The sequence below is a fragment of the Neodiprion fabricii genome, chromosome 3 (genome assembly GCF_021155785.1).
Source record: "Neodiprion fabricii isolate iyNeoFabr1 chromosome 3, iyNeoFabr1.1, whole genome shotgun sequence".
NCBI lineage: Eukaryota > Metazoa > Arthropoda > Insecta > Hymenoptera > Diprionidae > Neodiprion > Neodiprion fabricii.
In genome coordinates this window covers 27,051,249-27,074,027 of record NC_060241.1, presented here as the reverse complement: position 1 = coordinate 27,074,027, position 22,779 = coordinate 27,051,249, and the positions used below count along the sequence as shown (strand labels likewise).

The 22,779-nt window shown below is 37.7% G+C and overlaps 2 protein-coding genes across 7 annotated transcripts in view; one reads left to right on the top strand and one right to left on the bottom strand.

Moving 5' to 3' along the window:
- Nucleotides 1-329: 329 nt before the first annotated feature.
- Nucleotides 330-4,532, bottom strand: LOC124179177 (digestive cysteine proteinase 1). The gene is made up of 12 exons (XM_046563362.1): nt 4,386-4,532; nt 3,812-3,864; nt 2,891-3,043; nt 2,562-2,734; nt 2,369-2,473; nt 2,127-2,286; nt 1,828-2,020; nt 1,509-1,726; nt 1,326-1,426; nt 1,096-1,227; nt 819-1,008; nt 330-732 (listed from the first exon to the last, which is right to left on the bottom strand). The coding sequence occupies exons 2-12, from the start codon at nt 3,849-3,851 to the stop codon at nt 539-541; spliced, it is 1,659 nt and encodes a 552-aa protein (XP_046419318.1). The 5' UTR covers nt 3,852-3,864; nt 4,386-4,532; the 3' UTR covers nt 330-538.
- A 1,113-nt stretch (nt 4,533-5,645) lies between these two features.
- The window catches only part of LOC124179160 (protein crumbs), a 33,727-nt gene continuing 16,593 nt past the window's right edge, over nt 5,646-22,779 (top strand). For all 6 annotated transcript variants that reach the window (XR_006869969.1, XM_046563321.1, XM_046563325.1 and 3 more), the window contains exon 1: nt 5,646-5,863. Coding sequence is in view for 5 of the 6 variants with exons in the window: in XM_046563321.1 (XP_046419277.1) it covers nt 5,839-5,863 (25 nt within the window). In the remaining variant the exon portion in view is untranslated. The remainder of the gene's footprint in view (nt 5,864-22,779) is intronic.

Sequence of the window (22,779 nt, the reverse complement as noted above, 5' to 3'; positions counted from 1 at the left end):
TATTACATACTACAGATGAAGTGTTACTATCTACATAACAATAAAAACTATTCCGTTCACAATCGATCTAAAATCATTAAGTAACTTTAATGAAAATCATGGGTAGAGCGTGAGAAATGGATAATACCATTTGGTACATACTGTAAAATTAAGAATTGAGCACTGAATTTTAAATAGCAAAGAATGTAGTTCATACATGCTTAAATTCAGACCTGAAAACTGGTGCTCGATTGATCGTTGCTTATCTAAACTACATGTCGGTAAATCATTCTCTGCATTACGGAATATGAAACTATGAAGATAAATACATGCAAAGCACACCACATCAGTACGTGATAACAATTTTTTTATTGAATCAGTATCAAATTACACTTTTCCCTTACTAAAACTATGTACTAAAATTCTTTAATTATCTATTAAATTCATTATGCTTGATCAAAGCTCCACATATAATTGTTTACCTGCCCATTAACAGCAGACTTAATTAATAGTCAAAAAGAATATAAAAAAATATTTCTGGATTCCAGCCATAAGTGTATCACTTTTTATCAAAAGAAACGTATGTAGGTGTAGTTAGAACGCCACAATTATTATCTTTCTGTGCCATTAAAACATAGCCGTCATTTCCCCAATAATTGGACCAGGAATTTTTCACCAACCAATACGCTTGACCATTTAAGGTACCATACCCAACTGCTAATACGGCATGATCCAACTGTTTTTCGGTATTTCCTGTGAAACAGAATAAAACAATGTGTGAAAACCCATTGGGTAACTGTTCTATAGTCAGATCGTATAATCTCATCATCATGATTTACCACAAGCCGATTCGTAGTAAACTCCATTAGCGTAGAATGAAAACGTCTTATGAGATGCGTCGATGGCAACCGAAACGGGGCCGTGTTTAGCAATTGCGATTTTCAACGCTTTAGGATCACCCGAACGCACGTTGACAAATCCAGTCATTTTCGCGGTCAGAGTTACATTGTCGACGTGGCAGTATCCATCCTAAATTGTAGATCGGTAACAAGTATATGTTGATCTTTAATCGTTTATGAAATGAGAAAAAATAGATGGTTGAATACAATCCAATACCTGTCCTATGTAACCGCCATAGTCTTCCTCAGTTGGAATGCCACCGTGTTTCATAATCCATTGATACGCTCGGAAATCCTCACCACCATCACAACCGTTGTTGCCAAAACCCCAGGAACAGTCAACTAGGGCCTATACGTTATTGTTGATTATTGTTTTGAGCAGGGATTTATTTATTCATAGTGAGTATTCGCAATATAATTGTCAAACAACTGTTCAGTCTCACTCACTTGCTGGGAAAGTCTGAGTAGTTTGTGGTATTTTACATAGTAGGCACCTTCTACAGCACCTGTAGTACCAAAACTCCAACAAGAGCCACACACGGATTGATCTAAAACATTTCACAAGGAATAAACTTGATTGTAATGATTGTGAAAGACAAAAGATGTGCTGAAAAATCAATATTGCCTTACCTTTTACAGGAGTAACAGCTCCGTACAACCGCCAGTCCATAGATTCAGGAATATCCTGAACTTCATCTACATTGTACGGAAACGGAAGGCCACCGTTGTCAGATACTTTGGTATATTGCTTTCCACGGAGAGCCCTCATTTCCAAATCAGTACGATCAGCCAAGTGATTAACTTGTAATTGGTAACCAAGGTTTGCACGATTCTTAGAATGAATGTACCTATATAACATGAATTAATTTCGGTGAACAAGTCTCTATTTAGTAATTCGTTAATTGCTGCCCTGTGACTTCCAAGATTATTCAGTTACTCTAGGCACTACCTTAAATTCTGTCTGAAAACTTCCTTCCGACGCTTTTGTTCCAACTCGGTTGTATAATGCTTTTTATGTGCCTTTCCAAAATGATCAAATTCAGTATTTACATGTTCGTCATAATTATGGACGAATTCGCGCATCGGATTGAATGTGTAAATATGGTTTTCCCCTGGCCCAGGAAATGTAACACAAGTATCATCTAAAAATGGTGAATAAATGAAAATAGTATATGACAGTGAATATTAGAGAGAAAAAATTTCATTTCTAAAGATAAAAATGCAACTAATACGACAAGTTGAACATACTTTCGGCGATTTCGAATACATCAGCACTTGGTGTATCAAATGAATACCACTCATACTCCAAGTAGTAATGGTCGTAGTGGGAACCAAGAAGAGAGTTGAATCCGCGCATTTCATATCTGACTGGTATAGCTTCTTTAACTTGTGGATATTTCGGCGATTTCTGTAAATGTAAATATTGACGGCATTATTGCATTTAATGACAAATTAAACCACTGTCAACATCTTTCAAAAAATTAACAAACCTTGTAACGAATCCACAATGTGTACTTGTTTGCTTTTTCTCCAAAGGTTTCTACACGTCGCCATTTCTCACAGTGAAGTCCATTGACAATCTCTTCACCGATGCACTATTGAAAAATTGTTTAATTACAATGAGCAATAAGACTATGATAGACATGAAAATGATAAACTCCGTAGTGTTTTAGCGCGAATTACCTCCATTCCAGTTGCATCGGGAATAATTGTTTGTGGAAGTATTTTAGAGTCGCTGGTTCCATTTACTTGAAGACATGTTTCCTTATTGATATCAGTTTCAGTTGTGATCGGAGCCAACTTCACAGAAATACCGTTTTCACCTTCTTTCGCCAATTGATAAGTCTTTACCATTCCTATCGGCGATAAAAATACGAAATTTCATGATCAGTAGTGAAAAAAAAATTGCAGCTACCTAGCTGCTATTGGTAGGTAGTTAGTAAGAACAAGAAATTACATGATTTTTTGAATATACATGAAAACAAGTATTTACTGCATGAAATAATACATACCACCATAGTAGTCAATTCGGCTGGATCCTCTGTTAGAGTCATACCATGCATAAAATGGTTCGCGAATTTCTGCATAAGGTATATAAAGTGTTCCCTTTGCTGAATATGCGGTACTAAAGGTTGGTACTTTTCCAGCAACAGCACAAGAAATTCCTACAAAAAGAAAAACTATACTTCTAAAACAAGCGATAATGTCAATGAACATTTTCAAAGGTTGTTGAATGTCGTGAAAGGATTTCGTCAAGCTTCATGAAGCTAATAATAAGACTAACATCGCTGCAGTTCACTTTTATAAACCTGTGTGGCAACTTTATAAGAATTTGACGATGAAGCAGATTGTACATTGCATTTTTTTTAAACCATTCCAACCTTCGTAAAATAGAATAAAATATGCGAATATTGTACTTTCAATATGAAATTGTATACACTGGATGAGTGTCGCTAAGTCGGCAATTTAGATTTGCTGATCCACTGAAATCTAATGCAGAATTATCATCGTTAGTACACAGATGAAATGTGATCATATACCAGAATTTATAAATATAACTAGCATTAGACCATAACCATAACTATGTTATAACATCAGCATCATATACCTTATAATATCGTGTCTAGCATTGTTACTGTTTGACCAACAATGCTATTGCATGATGCATGCCAAACATGTAGGCTATATATACACAATTGCGGTATTTTTATCTTGGCTTGAGCAACGATCCGACTAACTGAGAAAGTAGTATTCAAATAGAACTAAGCAAATGACTTTTCGAATACCACGATTGAATCAAGAAATGTTTTTTGGCCATGGAATGGCAAGCGTCTTGTACTGAGGAATGGAGTGTACAAAATTGATATGAATTTCTGCGAATCAATTTTAGTGCATTCGTTTTTTATATAGCATTTTATTTATTCAGTACATACCTAACAAAACTAGGGTTACTTTGGCAGTGATCCCCGCCATGTTGATCCTATATCTGTAACAAATTGTAGACAGCTTAACAAAGCTATCAGTTTTGACCTCAAGTACTCTTATCATCTGTGTTGTGGCTTAATGACCTTAGGAAACTTATACTCCCCTTGCCTTATCGATATACCTTATCGCACCGTTGAGTTTAAAAAAATAAAAGTCCATAAGCTAATGATAGAAAAATGTTTCAGATTTAATACAACAAATAAATTAAACGAACGTTGAACTCTGATAGAAATAGAATTGATCGAGTTGTGCCTAGATGCAAGATATATTGAATAAATGCTTAGTTGGACAGAAAATATAGTACAGAAATAATAATCAACGAGCAATAAATTGTTTTAGCATATAAATAATTTTCTGTTATAGTCAGGATAAATTTAAATAATTCTTCACGGTCGACAAAATAGTAAATTATTGTTATAATAACTGTTATATTTATCCTATATATCGATAATCAATCGTCTTCCAAAATTATTCGACGATAGTAATACTGAAATCATATTTAAATACAAAATTTTAACTTACCGAAATCAAGAATACAACTAACGTTAATGCGCGTGATGCGCAGACTGACAGGCAAAAAACGGGTCTCGAATCGCGATCATTAAATCGCGGTGACAACCGACGAGACCACTGAACTGTAATACAAGTAGATCGCAGCACAGGCAGCTCATTAATGCAGCGTCACCTACGAACAGTTTGCCCCGTAGTCATTTATGTTGGTAAAATGATCGTGCTTCAGGGAGCAAAGAAGTTACGGTTACCGACTGATTTTTTAACATTTATTCACGTATACCATTTAATTTTCTACTCGGTCTTCACACCTATCGGCTATGAATGCCAACAGTTGCTAATTTCGGAGATTAGTGACGGATATTTCGCCTATTTGAAGTAACAAAATCGCACTAATGTCACAAAGGTTGGGCTGGGTTGCGATTCGAAGTGTCATAGGAAAAACTCAGATCATTATGATTTAAAAAATATATTCGTTACGAAATTGGAAATTGAGGGTTAAGGTTGTGAAATAATTTGCTTGAATTTCCGATATTACATCCTAGGCATAAGAATAATAGGTGGTTCAACGAATTTAGACTCATTATTTTTACATTGAAGTATTACCGTTTCGATCAGTCCACACACAAGTATTCTATGTTCAAATATTAATTATTATAACTTTGCGCTTAACAATTTACAAATAAAAATCACGTTGAATGGAATACTGCTTAATCGGAATACCGCGTAGAGATCATTTCAATATTTTTGGCAGTTTCTTTCTATAACGATGCTAAATTCGACCATCGGCAATTATTGTGAATCAGTTTGTGAACGATGGCATAATTCGACTCCAGCCATGGTCGTCTATTATTTTCATGTATTGTTTTCGTCATTTGGGCCCATCATTAGCACGTAATGACAAAAATGCTTCGGAGGTAAGCAAAACGAATTCAAATGAATATATTGATCATTAGAAAGAAACAGAAATGTGTATTCATTAACACCTTCAAGCATTATCTAGCTGTTTTTCTTTAATACTAGGTTCGTGCTGTCTGTAATAACGATCAGTGTCCAACTCTCTTTCCCCAGGCATCAACAGCGTGTTTGCAAATGCATTTTTATTCAATTCATGGCTCTGCTGATTCGTTGAAAGGCCCGCAACATCGAGATTCGATTTGTCGTTGTTCCGTGCTGCCACCTGACGGTGTAGTTTCGAACTTGGTACAAATTCGAGAAATGTAGTGGGAGGGAAGCCACGGGCGTTCTCCGATTTTCGGATCAGTTCTCTGTGGTCGGTAGTGCCGGTGGTTGATACGAGCTTGAGGTACGCGTCGAACGAATTTTGCAACAGGTCTAAAATCGCGTTTGAGTGTAAAAAACAGCGCTCAGAAGTCTCGTTGCGATGTGTTGCGAGTTACGGTGAATTTTGTGGAGTGATTTTCCCCGCTTTTAACCAGCCAGATTTTACCTGTTCAACGCAGAAATGCGGGTGCTCGCTGCGGTGGCAGGTGAGTAACGTGCTTCAAAACACACCTGACTTAACGCCTCTGCGTGCCGTAAAGTTTCGTTAGTTTTAGGATTAAAATAGTTTCACTGTGAGAACCTACGTGAGCAAGCAAATACAAAACTCGCCCACCGCAACGGGTTTTACCGATTCCCAGGTAAAATTTCTTCTCTGATTCACGACACGCGAAGCCTGACAGGTGACGAATATTCACCCACCGTCGGCGTGTATTTACAGTTATTTTCTATATAAATTCCCCTTCAAACTTGCCGGATTCACATATTTCACTGTAGCGAAAACGAATTTCATTTATTCTTAGTACCCTTTTTACAAATTGAATTTGTAGCCATGTTCATATTACAAGCATAATTGTCAGGCTGTAATTTGGTGTACATAACTGTACATCAAAGGTATTTTTGTGGATTAGGTAATGCCGGTTACTTTAGTGCCGTTGTTTGTAATTGTTTTAGGTACCCCGTTCACGAATACACGATGCACATTCAAACATCTATGGTGTTCACTTATTACTTGGCGTATATGTATTGCCAATTTTATTTTACGCCTTAAGCGTTAAATACAGGAAAATATGAGATCTTCAGTGTCGTTTCACTTTCAAGTTCTTATATTCTGCCAGTGTACAGTGTCCTCGACAGTTTTTGACGACAAACTGCGTTCACCAAAGATTTAATACCTTTTGTCATTGTTATTGGGTACACTTATTACATAGGCAAACATCGAAGAAACCCCATTGATTATATACTTACGGTTTTCTATATTTGATCGTACTTATTCCAAAGGGAAGGAGAGACACCCGCGGCGGTGTAAACGAATCTGTTGTTGCTCGGGACGGAGAAAGTTCACTTGAGTTTTTGGTCTGTCATGCAGAGAATAAATGTTGATTTAAAACGTGGAACAATCTCATATTTATCCAGCTTTGCCAGAACGGAAAATCAGTAATATGCGCGTATAAGAGCCAGAGAAATTTGATCGAAGATCGAGCAGTTGTTTTCAATTTCATTATTTTTCTCTCTTTACCATTGAGTAGCATTGTAAGTGAAATCTTAAATTTCGTCGGCCGACTCTTTTTCCCGGATATGCTTTCTGAATTACAATTACAGTTCGTTTTAGCCGAGTATAATTAACCTCGTATTATATACAATACAGCTATTCTACACATTGAGTCTTCGTTGCTGCAGGCATAGGAAAAACATTTGATCGAGGAAAATTCGTCGATTCAATTCATCAATACTGTATGTTGTTTGTTAAAAGGGTACATATAAGTTTTCGATGCCACAGGTTGAAAATTCCAATTTCAATTATTCCAAGCTTTGTAAATATCGGACGAAATTATGCACGAACGAATTAGAAACATATTTCTCGATTTTAAGACCTGGAGGCGCTAATTAACTTGAATACACGTTGGTTAAACAAAAAAAATTCCATAACTTGCTTTCAAAGCTTCGAAACTTACACCTTCTAGTCTATGTAAGAATATCTGCAAAATTTCACAAATGCGTCGACTAGTCGAAATGCTTTTCAAAGTAGGTACATAAGCGAGTATCAAATTACGAAAAAACGTGAAAAAATACACTCAACGCACATACTCTATTCGTCACTTATATATGAACCTGAATGGGATAACTGATATTTCAAGAGGCATGCCTTGTTTTCGTCAAGCGTTTCTCTGGGAAACGATTGCCTAGAACACGATGGAAGTCGCCGCTTGCGTCTCTTTGCGGGCCATGTGGTCGCCGGTCGATTGGCTGCGTCGGAAAAAAACGCGTTAAAAATATTCGGTATTTGGTTTTACAATTATATTACTGCCGATTGAATTTATCCTAAGCAAAAAAAATCTCCACTTTTCGCTTCAACGTGATAATTATCTCCCGGTACAGGCCATAAGTTATTTTGTCAGAAATCTCCTCGCGCGGTTGTGAAAGAAAAAAAATTCACACTTGCTACCCGTCTACGAAATAAATCGTGAATATTCGCACAATCTGCTCTTATTTCGCAGCGGAGCGTCGGATGCGGATAGTGAACAGCTTAATTTTACAATTAGTTAGCGGGAAATATCAGACTTTGACACGCTTGCATGCCTGTTGTAATTCTATACCAGTTCCACATGCATTTGCCACCAGGCTTCATCATATTTGTATGTAACTATAGTAACTCTCTAGAATAACGCCGATAGAATTTTCACAAATGAACGTCATATGCCCGCAAAAGTTTACCAAATAACGCAACGCCGCTGTACGTCATAATACAATATGTTTGGCAAAACAAATCAGCTCATCTACACGTGTGTAATAATTGTAACAGTATAATTACAATCTGTGGTAGCTTTTCCACATTTTTTTTCTTCTTTTCATTGTTTTGTCTTTCAATGAATCACACGGTAAACGTGTGTATCAGTTCTTCACTAAGGTGTAACAACTGCAAGCCGGTACTTATCAAACAGGAATTTATATACCGCTGAAGAAAACGATTACATACACCTATATATATATATGTATACGAATACGTTTTTGAGAGATGCGGGTGAATATTTCTCGTCGCATGCCGCGTTACATATATACGTATGTACATTATACACACATGAAAACGCTATGCTACGGCAGATAAGAACCCGAGAGAAAAAACTGACTCTTGAGAGGATCCGCTTCCTCCTAACTCCTAAGTGAGTCAGGTACATACTCGAAAAGTGCAGCAAGATAAGGATACGCGTCAGGTTGATGCCTATATATATAACGGAAGAACAAGAAATAAATCTGAAACCTGTGTGACTTTTTAGACGAGTTTATACCGCATCTCTACACTAATGTACGTTATATCAGCTTACGGTTGTTTTCATTAGTTTCGCGTACTTTGCACGCTGATATTACGCGTTCAGCCTGCAGCTAAACTCGCCTCAACCGGTGAAAACGTGACTTTGTAACAGTCGACCTGGCGGGTTACTTTGGAAATCGTCATCACGTACGATTCGTTGTTTTTCTCTCGGTGCTCCCCCGCATTGTGCGTATGAATGCTGATACAACCCAGAGGCTGCTGAAAACAATTCGTTGGATTATTATACGTCATTAGTTTCTGTCCCACATTCAACGGGAAGAGAATAACTCTTTACATTGGAGAATATTCAATGATATGATGAATAAAAGAATTCCATAATTCTGTAGTTTAATTTTATGTACGCGTTTTTTAAAACTAGTATTTACTTAAACAAAGAGATGGAAGACTGTGCGCTCTAAAATTCCGGGTGAACAAAATCTTGCGTCAAGTTTGGTATTTGGTTAAATTTAAGGTCAATTTTTTTTTTTTTTTTAATTCATTTTGCATTATGCCTCACTGCACAGAGCAGAGTATCGGGTGTTTCATTTTATTATGCGGCTAATTCTGAGGTGTTGAACATCTATAGGTACGTTACATCCTGCGGTGCATGTGCTGTACAATACGTGGAGTTTACGTGGCTTAAATTACATTTTGCAACGGTCGATAGTTTATTTCTGATACAGTTATTCAGCTCAAAAGGTGAAAGAACCATGAGAATTCTTACGATATTCTTTACCTCTGATCTGGAGTAATAAAAGAAATAGTGTTAGTTTTGCGTACCATAAAGTATGAGAAGTGAACATTTCAATCTTTAATCGTTTGGAGCGTGAAATTCGTGCTAATGTATTCCTCATTGCAGCGAAGTGATTATTCGAAGGATATTTTGGCACAGTGATTTGAATAACGAAGAATTGGCTAACATATCTTGCTGGGAATTATATACCTACCTTTGAAAATGATGGCGATGCTGTGTTAAAAGTATCTGCGAAACCCATATTTTTCAAACCGAATAAATTATTGACGACTCATTTGTAGTTCGCTTTCATTTGAATATGACGATGTTTGTTTGGTGGTTCATTTAAATGCGTTCAAGATCGAGTTCCTCAAAGTCTTATTTAGGTTCTTTATCAATTTCCTTCCACAAAGATGAAACTCTCTCTCTCTCTCTCTCACTCTTTTTCTCCCTCTCTCTTAATCTTGAGAGAGTTTAATTTCAGTCTCGATGCCGAGAGATAGACGATTGTGGCACAATGAAAGGCGCGGTCTTTTTGCATAATTTAATATCAAAGTAGAAGAGGAGCGACCGGCGTCGTGTCAGCCTGACTTCTTCGCTCCATTCAAATACGATACGCTGAGGCTGCAATGCACGTAACAATGAAAAGCGTAGGACCAGCCCTTCAGTATGTATATAATACATATGTATGCGCATTGTACATACCGGCGCGTAGTACAAGAATACAGTCATGTACGTTATTTTTTAATCAAACGAATTTCATTGACAAATTATTCAGTGCATGCATTGTAAGCTTCACGCGGTTGATCATTTCCTCTTTTCTTTATTATGTTTTCTTTTCTTTTCTTTTTCTTTTTCTTTCTCTTATCACTTAGCATGGTAGTAAATAATCGAAACTCGATCAAATGAATAAAAAAAGAAATCTCCACACTAGGTTCGGCAAAGTCTTTCGTTCGCATCAGATTCCTCGTTTTACGAAGCACCGACTTTTCCGTCTCTTCTTCGTTGCGGTTAATCGGTCAGTGATCTACAAGACCGGCGATCTCTTCCAGGCGAGTTTCGAAGCACCGTTAGAAAAAACAAAGTAGCTCTTCTTTGGGTAAAATAAAAGAATAGTCACTGCCTACAGTGCACTACTGCTCTATCACTCGAGCTGCATGGGAGAATTATGAAATTCGATTTTGTTTCGTTGAACTTCCGAATTGTTGCAATTCGTTCCGTTTCAACAGAGCTGCTCGTTACTATTTTCGCCACTTGTTCGCTGTGTATGTACGGCGATTCGCCTAGGTAAACTCTTTCTTGGAATATTACTGGTTTGGCCAAGAATATGCGAACCCGGGTACGAGACCCTGGAACTGTACATTTCTACGCGTAACTGAGCGTATAATAATGGCAACAATAAAGCCCACGTAAATGCGACAGAAGCTGTAAAGCGATTTTGTGATGCGATTTATTTGCGCAAAAATAAAAGCTGATCTTGTTGCGTTCGCGTTCACAATTGTTCTAGAAAAACAAAAATGTGAACACTGGTTCCGATAATAAAAAAGAAAAGAATAATGGTTAAACAAATTCACGCTCAATGTCGCGATTGCAATAAAATTCCTTTTATCGAACCTTCGCTCACAATCAGCGTTTTGACATCTCAAAAACATATCGATCTTGTTGTTTCGCTAACATTACCATATAAACGCAAGCCTAAATTGTTATCAGCGAACGAAAACAACTTTATCGTCGATCCCGTTCCTTCTTGTAGGCCAGGTTTCTTATTCTTGAAGCTAATGTTTTGTTTTCACGGGAAGAAGGAGATGTGCGATGTGTAAACATAATTTGACAAAGTCAAGAATGCGGAACATTGTGAATTGTACAACATATTATTGCTATTATATTGAAGAGATTCGTACGGGCTTCCACATGCATATCATTTATGCGATATCTGGAAAATGCATTCCGATCGGATTGCAGTAGCGACACACTTATCTACGCTTACCTTATGCCCCCATAGTGATCGTTCGGATCGGAGAATGGAACTCATTCATTCTCACTGTGCAGCGGTGCAGCCTTGACGAGGATTTAGCGAGAGCTGTATAGGTATGAAAAAAAGAAGCAAGTCTTGCTTTTGAAATTGAGAACCACGGCTGTATCGGCAGGAATACCGCAAGGCAGTTATACACGCTGAACAATAATAATTTCTTTCGCCATTCGCTACAGCTGGACACGGACGTCAAACGAACGGACGAACGGTCTTCTCCGGTATAATATCGGCGTCTTTATTATTGGTGAAATGCTTGAAAATTCCTCGAATATTACACTGATAAACAATTGGGAGATAACAAGGAAGAAATGAAATACCGCGATATTCTTCGTGACCTATGACTATAACAATACGAAGTCTATATGTAAACCTGTAAAAGTGTATTGTAAGTATACTTCTCGACGTTATATTATACTACTTATTATTGTACCTTTGCAAAGTATTGCGATCATCGGACGTTAATGCTACGCAAGTAAGATTGATGAATGGAGAAAATACAACTACGGATTCAGTCACGGCCTAATTATTTTCTCAAATAGAAAACGTAATTTTTAAAACTAAACGATTAACGTCAGCGATTTATCAAACTTTTCACGCAGTATCACTCAGGGTAAAAGTTGCACCGACTCTGATCCGTTACGCATTCTAGTTCATTGATCGTGGAAAATTGACGGTAGTTGTATTGAAATGAATAATCACACGGAATTCTTTCTCTTCGTTACATCGATCGAGGATTATCTTCACTGGTCGAACTAGCTATTACCGAGCCTTGTATAGTTCGCGTAGAAAGCTATCCTTGATTTTGTCAGGCTGCTCAAATAGCAAACTATATATTATATATACATATATAAACGGGTAAACCGAGTTCATGCTTGACGGATATTATTCGTTCTGCGTCTTGAAAAGAAAAAGCGTATTAAAAACTTGAGTTGAGGATAAATCAAATAAAGATAAAAAATACGACGAGCAGCTGGATGCAAGTTTTAAATTTATATAAACCATGAAAATACGATGATTACGCGCACTGCAGGTATATAATTTGATTTCGAATATATATATATATCTTCGCACTTGTAGGTGCCGCACACACGGAAGTAATTTAAATAGATTATATCGATCGTACATATATCCACGAGTTTAGTGTACCTGTATAACGCTTCTTACATGTGCGTACACATAATAGTTCCTACATACATGTGAATGTCTATCTAGGTCAACTGCATGCGAGTAGAATTAAAGCTCTCTATGGAATTGAATTTTTGACGCGTTGCATTGTCCGGTTATAAACTGTTTGCTTGCTATAAATTATCATTCTTCTATACAATATTCATGACTGTATAATTATGTCGAACGTTATACTTTTTGGCTCACCGCGCCGCGCGTGTTTCGTGGACGATATCAATGAGCACGTGCGATGTACCATTTTTGAAATTCGAATCCACGTATCGCATGCAACCTTGTACATATGCATGCGTATGACAGTAAATATAATAGATATCCGCATGGAGTTATGTAACAAGACTTTATGCAGCGATTGTCGAGCTTCAAAGTCATCGCATCTTATCTCTTGCATGCATTCTTCTTTACTGTTAGAACCTACGCTGAGTTTCTTTTTTACGAGGACTGACGAGGTAGTCGCGATAATAAAAGCACGACTCTCTTATCTGGATAGATTTCATGTACGACAATCTTTTGCGCCTCTTATAGGACATATTATATGTTTGCAAATCTGCTGTCGAGATCGAATTATTCGCCGGTATTCTTTTATCTGAAACTTTACTGAAAATAGTTTTGAAAACTATACGAGACTTTTCCCAATTTGCTAGTAGTATTATGATATATTTGTTCAAGCCTACCTACAGCAGGCGCACCAACGGAACCGGGCCGTTACTTTCCGACATTTTCCGTGTTACCTGGTACAAAACACATTTCCAAGGCTTCCGTCTCTAGGAGTAACGAAGGTCTCTCCCGCATCTTGTTTACACTTAGTTAACCTAATCTCTCTTCGAGCCTTCGCTGCTACTTCCGCCTTCTTGCAACGTTCAAAGCTTCGTAGAATCGAGTTTTCACCTGGTTGATAAATTTTACCCCCTCTTATATCACACCAGGATAATACTCACTTTTGCTAACATCATCCTTATACGTACTAACAAGTACCGATGGCTAGGCCTGAGCAACAAACCCTCCAACTTTATAGTGCGCGTCACTTGCAACTTTTTTTTATTTTGCGTGTTTCGGAGTCTCGTGCGTGTGAAAAAAAAATAATTACCCGCCCAAATTCCCACAAGTATAATAACCCTACTCATTGCAAAATCACCGGAATCTTGTACGCGAGTTGGATTAAAAAAAAATAAATAAACAAATAAATGAAATACAACGCATTTTAGCGTTTCAAAAAATTTTCAAATTCACATTCGTACGAATTAATTGAAAAACGTTAATATTTCCAAAAACGTATGATGAGGAGGACAGAAATACTTAATAAATTGAATTTCTTCAAAATTGTATTCCCTCTTATGCAGAAATGTTGTAAAACTTTTCCCTCCCTAACGCTTCATTACCGCATGGATTTAGGCGAGGTACAGCTATAAGTTACGACATTTAACCCCGGACATTACACCTGTGCTGTATATTGTGGTGACTGAGACGTGAATTTGGGGTGTTCCAATTATCGGGTCTCCCTCCGCGTTTTAGGAATAACCGCGTACCTATAACAACACCAACAATAACAACAACAATAATAATAATAATAATAATAATAGTATTGTATGTAGTCGACAACGACACCGCAGAATTCCGCGGTCCGCCCAAAGTTCAACAGAGGGTTCAAACGCTCGAGGATCTCGTTTCACGTAACGAATCCTGTTCCGCCTTTTTTTTTCTTCTCCTCCTCCCTCTTTTACCCGCTTATATTTCCTTCTCCGGATGCCGTTGGTTTTTCGAGAAGAAAGACGCGCCGGCTCGTGAGTCATCATCCTCCGCAAGTTTGATGCGATCATAGAGTTTCCGACCGGATCCGCGCAGCTCCTTTGCCTTCAACTCGTGTTATACCGTGTGTGAATGTACGGCTCAAGAAGTCGAAGAACTTGAATGCGTGTACAACGTGTGGGTATAGATACACACTCGGATATCGCCGCGGTGCAACTTGGCGTAACTATACATATTTTGTACGTTTGCAAATGCCGTACAATTGTCTTCTTCTGTTCTTATATACGTTCTTGTAACTACAGTGGCAGACTCTCTGTAGTTTCTCTCTGTGCTGTTATATATTGTTGTTGTAAGGTCACACTTTTTTAACACGTTGCATAATTATTTCCACTTCCGATTCTGTGCTCATTCGTTTTTTTTTTTTTTTATCTTTAATTTATCTTCTCGCAATAGGTTATAATTTACACGCCTAGACTTGGTATGTTATGCAACATGCTCACAAACCTATGCCATTATAGTTTCTCGACTGGTTGGTATATAATGGTGCCAAGTTATAATTGCGTCTCTCGATGAATTTTTTCGTCACGTGGCTTACCACTTATCGATTTATAACGAATAAAACAAGCTTACATGTAAGTATAATAGTTACCGAAATTGGAATAATTATGTTACCTCTTGTGATGTTCAAATTTTGGAGTCTTCGATTAGTTGTTTTGTGGTACGACGAACACGTGGCCATGAGATTATTTTACTGCACCATTCGGATCCTTCAAGATCAGGTTTTCTTCTTCATCATTTATAGCTGATGATTTGTTTTTTCAGATTTTTGTGTAATTGCAACAACTAGATTTCTCAGTGCGCGTATATTTACCAATGTTATCTATAAACGATGTGTACCAATTATCTCTGTACACATGTGACATAATACGTACAATTTAAACATGCAGCTACTTAAGTGTACATGTGCAAAGTAATTGATTAAATATAATTTATGGCCGTAGAACGAAATAATGACTTTAGAAATAGAGTATATAAACATAATTCACGAGGCTTTTACTCGAGTCTTCTTTGTACATCTGCTAGTGTAATTAATTAATACACACGTAGATATTACACACCCCGTACCTATCCAAGACGTTGTTCGGAAATGTGAGGTACAGACCTAGAGTCTTGTCCACCCTCTTTCTCCCTCTCTCTCTCTCTCTGACTCTTTCTCTTTCTCTTTCTCTTTCTCTTTCTCTTTGTCGGAGATATGAGTCACTTTTTCTCCTTTTTCACACAATCGTCAGGTGGTCCTCTGATCGTGACCGGGCAACTCAGCTGCGGTAAACACTTGTGCATATATATTATATACCGTATTTCCCTTATAGGTATATATCTATGGTATGTATTTTTCAAAACGACTCTCGGGGGTTTTTCCCGAATCGACAAGCGCCACAGCAACATTCAGCGTGCAACGAATGCCTCGGTCTGTCGGTTCGTGACTATTCCTATTCGTGTCTTTAAAACACCTGCAGTGCAGGCAATTCGATTTTCCGGCAGAGTTAAGTGTATACATGTATATAGCTGAATATGTAACATGCCGCGTATGACGGCGACGCCCCAAACTGCGTGTACCCAAACAGTGTTGGGTACACTGTTTCAACACAGAAACACGCGTTATGAAACAATAGCTGTATACAGAAAAGCGGAGAGATAAAGCGCTAAAAATTAAAAAGATAGAAAATTGGGAGTAAAAAGGTTGCAGTTTATGTAATGCAAGTCTTCCTTGTATAGGTCGGAGTATATCGTGTGAAAAGAAGACCAATTCGGTCGTTTCGGGCCGAACGTAAGTTTGTAATATGAGTCGTTGGTGAGCCGAAGACAAATATTGCAAATACGCGAGGAGGCGAAAATACTCTTAGTACAAGAGTATGTTACAAATTTTTTTTCACGAAGCACGAAATTGAGGTTAGGATCGCGTGATGTGCAGATTTGTTCGCAACGGCGCATGCGCGCAGTACTAAAAATACAATTTTTAACTCCTAGGACTCAAAAGTGGTATTTTCAGTACTCCGCGCATGCGCATTCGCAGAATCACTCGACCGTCATAGAAACGAGTACTTTACATACGGAAAACACGCATGGAAAAATGCGTAAAACATAATGCTATACAATATATACAATACATAATATACACAAACACACACACGCACCTATAGGGTTACGCATATATTCATAATATATCCACTGCGCATCTCACGTTCAACAGTTTTGTATCTCCGTCGCGTTGTTGTGGGCGGATATGCCGCACACAAAGACGCCAAGTCTGTAACGTAGGTACGTACGTACGTGTAGTATTTTATACCACGCGGCGACGGATTGGTTAAAGAGAAACTGCGACCGGCTGCGTGAGAAGTCGGAAAACGGGTTCGGAGACTTCAATGCTTGGCCGGTTGCGTAGAACGCGTCATATCCAGCTATCCGAGTACGATGCCTTGTTGCGTAGTCGTGCAGGTAGGTGTAGAGAGCTACACGCGTAGTTGTACGCGAGCAACTTTAGGCTGCATGTTGTTTCGTCATACGCGCCCTACGGATCTGTGCACATGTGTACGATTGTGAAAATAAAGCATTGGTGCAGGATAAATGAACAGCGGCAGCGGCACTCGTTGGGCGGAACTGCATTGCTTCGTTATGACACATCGTGATCATTGATTAATGCGCACGTCTCAAGAATCACGAAATTATTTAATAGCATTATACGTCGCACGAGGAAAACTCTTCTTAAATGTCCGATTCAATGATTGTGCCAAAGTTTCACGTTTTCAGATAAACTTTTTTCCTATTCATATTATGCGTATTGTATATATTACAATATTACATGTATACGTATGTAACGTATAGAAGTTAATACTATTATAGAATTATAGACTACCAAGGCAACGAGGTTTGTGCAAGCAACGTAAAATTATAGCATTATATATTGTACACTGTACGATTACGTGCGGTAATGTAACGCATCTTATGTGCCAACTGTTCCTTTCTTACATTTATGCGTATAACTTGTGGGTGTATATTTGTATGGGTATGTATAGTATAGTACATACATGTATATAAATGCAACGCAAGGTAAAATGACGTCACTTCCGGTATGAATGGACGTCGACACAGTCCGGTGTCTCCCTTTACCTGGGCACGTATGGATAGTATACATTATATATTTATATATACGCTGTGGATTTATCTCTGAACCTGAATCTAGATGAGTATATACAGATAAACGCAGGTTTATACCAATTTACAATTAGTAATATAAGCTCATACTTTTCAAAATACGCCTATTCGTTATATTTCGATGTAAATATGCAGAACAGAATAAATATGTAGAACAGAAACCTCTAACAACGAACATGACATAAGAAAACTCAAAGCGCCGCGAGCTTTATTGTACTACGAAATGGTTAAATTTTTCAAAGAAAAAAATTTCATGCCGCAATCAAACAGATTAACGCTACGCTGAACAAAAACTTACCCGAATGATGATGTTATCAATAGACAAAATCTGATCATTGACCGAATTATAATATTTTGTTGAATAATTTTTTAAACGAAGAATTATGTTTTACTTATATTAGTTGGGTCCTTGATACAAATATAAGGCAGCATGCGGGTGAAAATGAGTTTATTGACACTACTATTATAGCCCGACAAAAGGTATAGATTATAGCGAGGATTATAGTAACTAAAAAATATCGTTTATCATACAAGTAAGGGCAAACATGAATTATTCGAAGAATCAATCGGTAAAATTCCAATCCACCAATTTCTGGAACTGTGGCGATTGCTCACCTGACACCTCTGATGTCATTCTAAAGCCAAGGCATGCGTGTAAAAATCATTGCCACGGTATGCGGACCGACTCTCTTGACCAGAAACCACATCGAGAAGAATCAATCGAAAAAGAAAGAAATTATTGACACGTTCATGCGGTGCCAATCATCGACGATATTAAAAATTTTCGTGTTCTTTTCCAAGTCAAATCGTAGGTAGTATCCTTATAGCGGTTCAGGAAATCGCAGCGTTATTAAAATCCTGCAATTCCTGCCAGGGTTCTTACATGTGCTTCTCTGTCAGGATCGTCGAGCCACCTGGGAAGTCCTCATACCTGCTTGAGTCAGGCTTCTTGCAGAAAGGATGAGAACGAGGAAACTGGGAATCTATGATTCAAAATCAGTTGAGGAAGCTTCGTACCAATGGTATTGAGCTTTTTGCGTACCAATAAACTCTCCTACCCGTTAAACACCTATATTACGGTATGTGTACGGTAATCCATACTAATTAGTATGCAAGCGCGGAGAAGTTCTCGTCAAGTTTTTCACTATCGCATTGCCTGCGTGTAATTCCGTTTTAGCATGCATCAACGTCGAAATAGTATTCGTAGATGTAATACGTAGGCATGCGCCTACTTGCACCTCATGTATATACAATTCTTATGCATTCGCGCGTGTTAGGCTGGGGAGTGATGGTATTACATATTTTACATCTTAAAGTTAAAGTGATAGTCGAAGGTATTCCGTGTGCAGGTATGCATGCACGTCGTAGGCGTGGACCAGGTACACGTACACGTGCTTATTATACGTGTGGACGAATCTGCGTGCTGCAAGTATTGCAGCTCAGGTTGTATGCATGAGCTGTATTGTCCCTGCTGCAGAGACCCTACGATATTCAAGTACCGTTATACCCATTTTGTACACTTTCGTAGTTGGGTACTAGGTTTAGGTATACGTGTAGTTCACGTCAAGTTATTTGTCGCAATTTTATAACGCTCGGCCGAAACCTCACGTGTAATAATATATCGTAAAAATACACAAAAGTCACGAATTACAGAACGTAGAAACGATGTCAAATTTTTTTTATTTCTTTATTTTTTTTATATCAGAATTGGTAAGAAGAGTTACGATTAATATTCTCTCGTGGAATTTCCTGTATATCTGACCCTGGAACAAATTTTGTCATTCGCACGTGCGTATGTTGCGTAGTAGTACAAACGTGCAAAGCACTGAAGTGGTATGTACGATAGCTGTAACGCTATCTATAAGCAGGATTGTTATCTCGAGAATTCAAAGTACTTACATTGTACTCCTTTATACGAAGTGCATACTAGATCAGGTTGGATCGGGTAAGGCAGTGTAAGATTCTTTCACTTTTTTACGGTTACATGGAATCGGCAGTTACACTCAATGCAAAGTCTCGAATTCCCGTATATATCTATGCATTCAGGGTGTGTTATACTTTGTGGTGGATCACCGACGCGACGCTCTGATATCGCGATGCATTCTATGCAAATATCGTGTTTTTCCGTCTGTCGCCGCATTACGATCTCTTTTCATGAATTCTTCAACGCTCTTTTTCAGCATTCTTGTTTCACGTATCGGCATTACATGACGTACCCAACAAATGTCGCTGTAGCCTTTAATTCAGCTGTAGCTTAGTTGATACTTTAACCAGATTATTGCATTGCACAGTCTGTTATTATCATAATCGAATAACTACTTGTACGTATTAACCATCATATTTTTTCGAGTTTTTACAAAACTTGCTTTGCAATGTCGAGGCCTTGTCAAGAGACATTTTAACTTCAATACACCTGGTTTCTGTTCTCGTATCTGCACCACTTGACACAAATTGACTTCCCGTAACGCCCATGCAAAACATAAGACAGGCACCTATCGCTTAAACCTGACTTTTGCCTACACATATGTATGTATGTATGTATATAAACAGTGCCGAACGTCTTTCCGCTTTCCTTTTAATTTATACATAGCTAACTACGACGCAAACTATACGCAGTTTCTTTCCACGATGTTGTAGTAGTCTCGGTTGTTATCTTTCCGGTACGATGCTTGTGTGCTCATCCAGTCGTATGAACTTTTTCATCTTCCATGTCGGTGAAATTGTTATTTTTCTATTTCACCTGTGTCTTAAGAAGGTGCCCTGGTCGATTTCGACGTTGTCGTATACCTATATCTCCAAATATCCAAGTCCACGTTTCGCAAACGTGATAAAGCGTTTAAAACAGTGCTATTCTGTATGCAATGCTGAACAACAAAGATTCAATACATTTTCATCTAACGAAGAAATCAAGAAGCGGCATATTTGCTTTATACCAATTCACTGTGTATTGCAATTTAGTGATAGCAAAAAAATCTTCCTCTGTCACGGTTTTAATCCGCGTAGTATTTGATACTAACGACTTTCCATTCTGAAATCAAGTCTGAAACGAAGGAAAAATTTTTAGCAGTAAGTTTTCAATTGCCATTGTAACGTAACTCATACTCGACGCAGGATTTTTAACAGGGTTTAAATCTCGGCGGAAAAACTATACGGATAAAAAGCAATATTAATACTTGCAATGATGTTGCGTACATTTAATAGGTGCGAGATAGTAAACTTGTAACGAACAATAAAGCGAAGATGCACTTTGTCTACACTCTGGTTAAACCGTGTGTTTCAATACTATATAGACGCCAATTTCAATCCCTGTTTACTGGATCTCAACACCGTGTATGGCTTTGCTGTAAATTTCATGTAACTTTGGAGTGGAGTGTTCAACTGCCGGAGATTGTGTATCCTTACTTGGCTATGCGTATGTCACAGAACGCTCGCATGCAGCAGGTTTACCCCGCACACGTGCAGCATGTGAGTTGTGCATACTCAGTGGATCTGGCTGCATTGATTATAAACCTATGCATACGATCACGTTACCACGTCGTATTATAGTAGGCATATATATAAAACAACCTTACGCGAAGCAACGATAAGCGATATAAATAATTTAAAAGATCACGCGTTAGCCGGGCATGAAGGCACGCAATGGCAATTCTTTTAATCTTGACGTACAAAGTTGTGCTGCTGTGAGTAAATTTGAGGGTTGTAATATATAATGTGTATAATATTTTATAAATATGTAATACGACACACCAAACACCGTGTCGACCTTTCTTTTAGCCCTTTCTTGAACGAAAAATGTTGGCATTCAAATTTGAAAGATTCTGTTGCGATTGACAAATGTCAGACCTATTATAGACAGTGAAATAATTGTGTAATGACTGCGAAATGATTTTTCAACGATTGTAGCATTGAAAAAAATATGCTTTGAATGTAATTTATGCTGTACATTAATTGAATGCAGTATCAAACAACGAAGCAGCTGAATGCGCCGTTGTTATTTGTAGACTCATTGAAAATAGTCTCGATCGTGAGTCTCTGCGATAAATGGTTCAAAAGATGTACCCGAAAACTGGCGAAATATTGTCGCATTTGTCTCATTGTCGTGGCGATTAATTTTATGATTTTTTAATCGTGCTTTTAAAGTTCCTGAGTTGTTAATCAGTCGAAACACCTGGCTACAAATCTATTCTGTAATAAGTTTATGGTCCCCTAGAATTCCAGAAAAAAAACTAATGCTCTTTTGAATATTGTCTAAACTTTGTGATCGGTGTTTTGACGACTAATGGTACAGTTGTGCTGATTTTAATAAATAGGTGGCCGAAACCTGTACGAGTCATTGCTCATCTAATATCTCTTGCGAGAATAGATTTTCGGTGTTTCTACTGACGCTGTTTTGTTGAGTGCACTTCATCCATCGAATAGATTTAGTAAACTTAATGAATAGGTATTTATACTAATAATATCACGAAAAAGATATTGTTTCATTGAGCTTGATAACGGTCAAGTAATATAGATACTAAAGATTGTGTATCCCTGGAAAAACATTTAATCCGACATTCGCTTATAAATTGATTTGGTTGAAAAACTTGAAGTTTCCTCCGGTTGTGAGTACATACTGCAACAAATCGTAAATGCTGACTTGCTTAATTGCTGTTGCAGGAGGTAGCCGTTCGGAGTGCGCCTTGTTACAGCTTGAATTTAGTATGCCTTGATGCGCATCTGCTTCCTAGCAAAAATGCATGTGTAAGAAATTCTGTATGGACATTGAGTTACGTAAAAACGATCATACTTGTAGTATGTCAGCCAAAACTTTGGATCCCTGTTTTTATATTATTGCTCATTATTGAACCGTTTTATGTAGTCCCCGATTTGTTCTAAACCTATTAGGTTTTTGTCATGTTATACCTTAAAATTATCATTCACTAGTATATTGGACTCGGTATGGGAGGTGTAATTTCGTTGATTTCAGAATACATCGCAGGCTATATCCTAAATGTATATTGCACCCAATCTCTGCAGGTTTATTACTATTTATCAACATATACATGCGAAGTATTGAGATTTATATTCAGCGATAACGAAAGATTTTACGAACATAAAATCAATTCTGAGTTATCGGCAAAATGAATCATTCCAATTGTCTCAAAAGGTATCATCCTTATATCTACGCACGTGGTTAAGTAAGATTTAA